This window comes from Zerene cesonia, chromosome Z (genome assembly GCF_012273895.1).
Source record: "Zerene cesonia ecotype Mississippi chromosome Z, Zerene_cesonia_1.1, whole genome shotgun sequence".
In the NCBI taxonomy this organism is placed as follows: domain Eukaryota; kingdom Metazoa; phylum Arthropoda; class Insecta; order Lepidoptera; family Pieridae; genus Zerene; species Zerene cesonia.
This window is the reverse complement of record NC_052122.1, coordinates 7,532,254-7,540,344: the sequence shown is the minus strand read 5'-3', so window position 1 is coordinate 7,540,344 and position 8,091 is coordinate 7,532,254. Positions and strand designations below refer to the sequence as shown.

Genomic DNA, 8,091 nt, shown 5'->3' with positions numbered 1-8,091 from the left:
AAGTAATAAATGTTATTTGCAGTTAACAATTTTCTTTTTTCTTTATTACAATATTTATGGCAAGACTAGGTATAAAGATTACATTTTGCAGTAATAATAACTATAACGATACGTAACATAAGAATATTTATTAAACGCCTAGATGGCTTCAGAACACTATCAGATTCTCTAAGATCTGCGAAAACACATGAAACCAGACGAAATTCAGTGAGTCTATGCTGCCTTGAATTGACAATGATATTGCTGTGTTGCAATCAAAATATCCAACCCTATTCTGCAAATAGAACAAACGTGAACGTGTGTGAGAATGGATGAATGCATGTTTATACAAAACTGCTTTCCGGATATATACCTACAGAGATAATTTATTTAGTACAGTATTGATTAACTCACAAGCTACTTATTCACCTATAACGAGCGAGAGAAGCCACGGTCGCCACTTAATATCAAATCGAACACAATCAGATTCTTTAGCTTCATTACTTTAGTAACTTTTTTACATGAAATATTACCGAGGTTCCTTCCCACCTCCAATTTCATAATATTAATTGTGATTTGTATGAATAGAAGATTGATAGGAAATTCAATCTAATTATTGAATACAAAACGTAAAATCTAATTCTAATTAAAACCTCTTAGACACGTTTTTTTGGAAAGGTATACTCGTACATGTATATACTATCGTCGATTCAAAACCGCGATCTTAGAACTATACGAACATTAAAAAAAACATTCGCTTTTTATTGGAAGCCTTAGATCGTTTTGGGAACGTAGATTAAAAATCGTAGTAAATGAAGTGCAATTACACAACAAACAAAATATTATAATAATTTATGTAATGTAGCGACACGATAAACCCTCACGTCCCTCTTTCACTAAAAGGAAAATTCTTTGCTGTCATATACACGGACTTGTTTAACCAAAGGGGTGAGAAACACGAAGGGTTAACAACGCACATTAAATTTTCGTTTAGCTTATGTCAATACAACATGTTTTGGCGGGAAAACATCATGTTTATTTATTACTACAAAATTATATTAGAAAAACAATTATTATTTGGTTGATAATAAGATAACAACAATGGAGCTTTGTAACAAATATACTTTGCTAGAATAAGGGTTTCAAGGAGGAGCGGTCACGTTTTAATGTTATAAACTCAACTCTTTTATTTAAATGCCTTGAAAAGTTCACCAGACATGACCAATTACGTACAGATACTATAGATTTGTTATGCATTAGTCGGTGCGTCCGTAGCACCCCTTCATCGCTGAACAATACAATTCTATTCCTCTATCAATTTAGTCATTAAAATACTTTATTGTTGCATTTTTTAAATCAATCAATAACGTTCAGTCGCATATTATCATGTCAAGATGCAAAGGGTAAACTTTCTAATCAATTACCTACCTTCGTTTTATTTTATTTCTGTGTATTAAGATGATCTCATAGCTATTACAATTTCTATGTCCAAATGTTTGTGTTTGAAACTATAACTCAATAACGACTCAAGTTCTCCTTGAACTTTAACATTGAACTATTAATCTTATGCAGTCGTCATTAGAAAATATCAATCTCCATTGAGTATGTCTTAAAGATATACAAAACAATATAAATAAAACAGCAATAGAATTCAAATACAAACAAATAATGTACTATAAATAAGTGCAAAATGAAGTATCGCTACTGGTTTATATGTGTAGAAACAATAATTCCATTTATTAAATTTTGTTTAAAACCATGTTTTCTCAATGACAAGTAAACTTACTTTATAATAATATCACTTAAATTACTTTCCAAATTTATTGCCCTGTAGAATTGTAAAGAAATGTTTTAAAATAGAACTAACATTTCATGAAAACTGAATGTAATTTAATCGTTTATTTTCTAATTCGTTACGGGGTTATTTCGTATTATTAAGTGCGGAGCTGTAAGGTCGGAATACATTTCATGAAAAATTTCATATCGGTACATTATTTTCCTAATAAATTTTGTATGTACCTACCGTCCATAACTCATATTCATAAGTATAATAATACATATCAATCAATGCTAATGCTCGACGGACAGTTCATTTAATTAGAAATGATGCAGCTGCAGCGCATATAAATCAAAAACCGAACGACCAAAACCGAATATCAAAAAAGACCCCCAGACAAGGGACTGACCCCCGGGCGTAGCTTAGTATTTAAAATTTCATAATTCCGCGTGAGTGAAATCAGTGATGAGTTTATTTTCACGTTACGTGAACATAAAAACTTCGTTGGAAATAATTCAATTTATGAAAGCGTTGAAGCCTATTCTGCAATTACACGTCAGATTGTAGAACTAATTGAAATTATTGATAACTCTTGTTTATATCACTTTTAATAACCTTTATTGAAATCCTTTTCATCCAATAAATTGTATTTTATTTACATCTTCAATTTGTTATAAATAAAATATTTATTAAAGTAGTACAAATAAAGAAAAATGTGTACATGCGCGAATTCTTTTTAGGATTACAATAAACAAATAAACGGCAACACAATAATAAACGAAACAACGAAATTAATTATGTATTAGCTTTACGGTTTTTTAAAATCACGTTAGCAACAAAATACAATTAAGATCACTTTAACCATTTGACGGTTTGCGTTTTAATGTGTTCATTTTTACAACTCTCTACGCTTTAGCTGAGTAAAGTATGTTTATTAGCTCCCTGTGTTCGTTAACGTACGTTCTCTTCTCATTTTATCTTTTCAAACATTTGTATAAAGTTCAAGAATACTGTGAAATTATAAACAAAAAAAAAACGTCAACCCTATCCCTAACTCCTGTGATTTATCTTTGTGTTTGTGATTTGTACCATACAGACAATACTAGACAAAATTTCTACAAGAACATAAAATGATAGAATATTCTTTTAAATATCATAAAAGTATGTTGCAGTTTTTACCATAGCAATAAATTTAATACCTTCAAGTGAAATTTCGTTGTGAATGAAGATCTTTTCGATATTTTTATGATTTTACAAGAAAAGTCAAATCCTCCGTATATATATTATACACATAACTCACAAGCCAAAGCAAAACTCGAGTGAATAAATATCGCAGTACTGAAAATATTTCCAAGCTTAGAGCCACAGGTTACGTCTTCCTCCATATAAACTGCGAATAATTTTCTATCCAATGATAAAGCTGATAGGTAAAATTTTCTCGAAGGTGAATACTTGCGAACCAACTTCTTCATACTAAACTTAAATCGATAGGATGTGATGAGAGAAGTCGCTGTCGCTATATTTAACGATTAATGCACCTTTTAAATACTTATAATTTATTAGTACATTAAAAATTTTCAATTAACATTTAATTTTCTGTAGGGTTAAATGCAAAATAACAGAAATAAACAATGAAAATTGATACAAAGTAAAATAGCTTTAATTACTATGGATATATATATTTTACGGAAATTTTGATACAACGTTGACATTAATTTGCACTTAAATTATTTGACCATAACATTTTCATCCGAAATGTAATATTCCAGGTATTCGTAATCACCAGAACAAACACGTAGGCGGCAGCTTTAAATCAACAAACTAACCGGCCCACATAACCGGCGTCAATCACACGAACCTATTACGAAAATTAAGCGCCAGTCTCACTGGATATGTACCTTATATTCAGACGGTTCGAAGCTTTTATTGACTTCAGTTTGAAGCAGCTTCTGCGGAATTAATTTTAAAATTACATTTGATTCTGCACAAGTGTATAAGTTCTGCATATCGGCCAACGGGATATTCATAAAATAGATTCATGGAATGACACACAAAATTATACATGCAATATACCTACATACAGTGAAATCGTGTGATGGAGATATATTTCATATAACATTATTTCACATTAATGAGTTAACATAAAGTGATACCTAATTAATTAATATAATTATTTAAATGAGTAGGAATATAATATTACCTTAAAGAGTTAAACGCCGTAACCAACGCAATACATAGCGTTCATGATAATTCGTTAATACAGACCGTAATAAATAAAACATAAAGTTGTAATTACTTGAATATTTTAGAAACGAATTGCATCGGAACGCGAGCACGGTTTAAAACGATTTATTATATTAATTTTCGGAAATACATCGAATATTTGTTCAACCATCACGGTTGGCTTTTAATCCATTATTCTCGTTTGGGCTAACTGGTTTGATGAAAGTAATTTATTCAGCGTCATTTTCTACAATACAATATCACATTATTGTGCTTCATAATATTTTAATGAACGTAAACAATTTCATAAATATGTTGGTGTTTATTATAACGCATCAATACCGACTATTTTACTTATAATGCAACAGAATTATTTCAAACTTGCACTAACAATATACGTTTTTTAATTTTGAAGACTTGCAGTGTAATTAACAGCCTTAATCAACAAACTAATACGTATCGCAATTTATCTTATTACGAATTTGATCGTGTGTCCATTATATCAAATGATAGGCCAACATTTCCTAGAAATATTTGCATATTGGTAACTAGATAACGAATATCCAATATGGATGTGTCGATTCATATTCGTAATGCACATATCGTAATTGTAGACACAGTACACAGCAGATGATCATTTGACATCAAAGGGAAATACTATATCTACTTGTTACTATAAATTGGTTGTTATTTAGTCAGCATTACATCACCCCTGCGGACATCCCTACCCCGTCCGTATATTATGAAATTTCGATATTGCAGTCTAAGTGTAGAGTACATTCCTAACAAAAGTATTTTACTCTTTAAAATTATATGAAATATAATATTCTATTTGCTATAATACCAATTTATACTGTCAATATATATATAATAATGACATGCATTTTAAAATAACAAGTACATTTCACAAAATGTATAGTTTAATTGTGTCTAATTAGAATAAAAAAAAACCTTTAACTTTGTATCTACAGCTTACACTAAGTACAAGTGTTGAATTTGAACTCTTTATTCACGGATCGTGAAAATACTGATAATTATAATCAAAATTCCATTGATACAAAAGGATTGTTATTCGAAATAAGTTTCTGTGGAATTTATAAAAGCTACACGAATGTTCAATCAACAAATATGCTTCACTCGCCGACTCCAATTGCTCCTAGACCTGTGTTCATTGTGTTAAACTATTTCTCAAATGACTACGTACATCACGAAAATTCGCTTTTTGACGCGCGTCCCCTTTAATTAAGTGAATAACGTACAAGAACTGTATTCACCGAAATAATATTCGTATGCAAATAGTAGTTGTTTACAGAAGAACATACATTGGGTAAAACGGGGTTGGATGCATATGCGACATTATTAACGGAGTCAAAATTTGTTGCTTTTCCATTCCATTGGATGGTATTTATTGTCATTTCGTAACTTGAAAATTTATACATAAAATTAATATTTCCAAAATCCACATAATCCAAAAATATAAAATTACATAAGAAGTGAGACAAATAATAAATCTTGAGTACCTATACATTACGGATACATTCATTTCCTCACGTTTGAAGGTCATCAAGGTCATTGGAAAGGAAGACGTCATAGTCATATAGTCAAGGTTTCTTTGCTTTCAAACCTTATTTAGCCAGACGATTTGTTTCCATTCGTATATTAGAACATACTCTAATTAATGACTAGAAATAAATTCGAAAAACACAACAAGAACAGAGCACACAACATTACAATACACGCATTCGAATAGTTTGAAAAATGGGTATAAGCTTAACATGGAAAGCTTTTATCCATCAAACATGGGAATAATTAATATTGCAAAAGAGAATACGTGTATATGTATATAGCTACTACGCTCCCTCGCACCCGCCGGCTCGTACAAATATAAATGTATAGATATTGTCTCTACAAAGGGCTACAGTGCACCGTATCAGGCCGTTGTTAGGGCACTGGTTACGTTACTCTATTTGTGATGGTCCCCGCGACGTTACTATAGCAACACGATACACAGTATTGTCGAACTTATTGTACACTTTTATTTGTTGCTAATCTCCCTACACGCTAAACACTTTCGCACATGTAATATAAATCAAGCTTCCTTAAATGGAAAATATAAAAGATGATATTATGTAGCTTAGGTAGTATACACATGCATGTATTTTATTAATATATATATATCATTAATGTTTTTCATTATATTATGTCGTATTATTTACGTTCGTTTCAATGTAGTTTCGGTATAACGCGCGTAGATATGGCGTAGCGCTCGTAGCAAATAATAAGACATGATAAGGGCAGTATCAACTTTTTAGCGTTTTTCATTTGTGGTTTTATATATAGAACTATATATTGTTTATTGCAAACTTTAAGGTTTGGATCACTATATTATTTATGTAGACTTAACAATTAAAGTCACTTCATTGACACTAGTAAATTAATCATTGAGAAAATACTCTATAAATTATTCCCGTCAAATCACCTACTGAATAAAGCAACAAAAATAGTTATGAAGTCTAGAATGTATCCAATTATCGAAGTATATATTGTATTTGAATAAAAATATCCAACGAATTTAAATCCTCTGTCAACTCTTAAATACACTCCAAGCAAATAAATCTAATCCAATTATTAGAATAATCGTATATCAAAATCATTTTTTTTGTCAAATGTTATTTTGCATATGAGTAATTTAAATATTTACTTTAAAAGCCTATTTTCAATACTTTTCAGAGTAGCTATCGCTTTCTGAGCGAAATTTCATAAAATAACTAGTGAGCATACTTACAAAGAACGCCGGACCGGAAGAAATGTATTCGAAAAGTTCTTACCGTTCTACCGCTAAAAGAGTCTCCCAGAAAGTGTATTTCATAATTTAGATAGTTTAAAGCAATGTTTTTGGTACCATTAATTTACATATATACAGAAACCACTTGTAGTTAGTTAGTCTATTATACTTGTAATCTCTTCTACAAAAAATCTTGTTGAAGGGAAGTACCACTCCAGATCCCAAAATGTGACAAAATGACAATAATTTCCTAACAAACAAAGAAAGGATCATGTGTATCGGATGAAACCCCGCGAGGTTATCGAGTAACTAAATAAAAAGTGTTGTGGAATTGAGCGCCTCCTTCGTTTTGGGGAACGTAGATTAAAAATATGATGAATAGCAATCACGATATTCTTTTGATGCTATAATCATCGATTCTTTCCTAGTAATTTTAATATGTTATGAATAGATTTTTCATATTTGTTTTGGTAAAATGTACCGTAGATTTACGGGTGAGCTACTCTGAACTAACTTTTTAGTCGTTTTGTGTATTACCAACATTTGCAACGAACATTGCAATTACTTGTTTAAAATATTTCCCTTTATATCTCTTTTATTTCGTGTTGATTATGCTCCAATAAATGAACTAAAAGCGAGATTATTTATTCTGATTTGAACTGACTTTTCATAAATCGTATTTAAGAAATTAGAAATATGATCTTATTTAGATTCATTATATCTCTCGCTTCATTATATTGTTTGCTTCATAGTTTCAGTACTGTAGAAGTTACTCTTACATTTAAGTATTCTAAGATGAACGAACGAAAGATTATGGACTTTTATACATTAACAATTTCATAAAGCACGAAATTCTGTCGAATATAAAGATGTCTCAATGGAGAAACGGTTATACATATTTGAATTGAAATCGAATACCTGGTTATATAATACTATACCTGATACAAAGGGCTCGACAGTAGGACTCCGCGAAGGAGCGATGCTGGCCTCGCTCGGGCTGCTCGGAGTGCTGTCTGTTTCCCACCATTTCTGTATCAGGTAACATCGAGGCATCCCTGTTTAAAAACAATAATAATCATTACGAGAGCTTTGGACGACATGATTTACGAATACCATATTAATACAGATGGAGAAAACCGTTTACTATAAAATATTATATATAAAATACATTTTTAAGTACCTACATGTAAAACTTGCTCATATATTGATATTGACGAAGATTACAAATATTATAATTTTAAACTTGATTGCATTAAAAGTTTTACAAATAAAATTAATATAGAAATTGAGTGTAAACAAAAAATATTAAAAAAAGGCTTTCTACTTC

General features: G+C 30.5%; 1 protein-coding gene across 2 annotated transcripts in view; it reads right to left on the bottom strand.

Moving 5' to 3' along the window:
• Positions 1 to 8,091, bottom strand: part of LOC119835782 (transcriptional repressor scratch 2-like) — a 57,246-nt gene that overhangs the window by 26,560 nt on the left and 22,595 nt on the right. Inside the window, exon 2 of one of the 2 annotated variants that reach the window (XM_038360771.1) lies at positions 7,703 to 7,819. In XM_038360771.1, the coding sequence (XP_038216699.1) occupies positions 7,703 to 7,817 (115 nt within the window). In that variant the 5' untranslated portion in view covers positions 7,818 to 7,819. Of the gene's footprint in view, positions 1 to 7,702; positions 7,820 to 8,091 lie in introns of those variants that run through there. The other variant, XM_038360774.1, reaches the window with a different exon arrangement.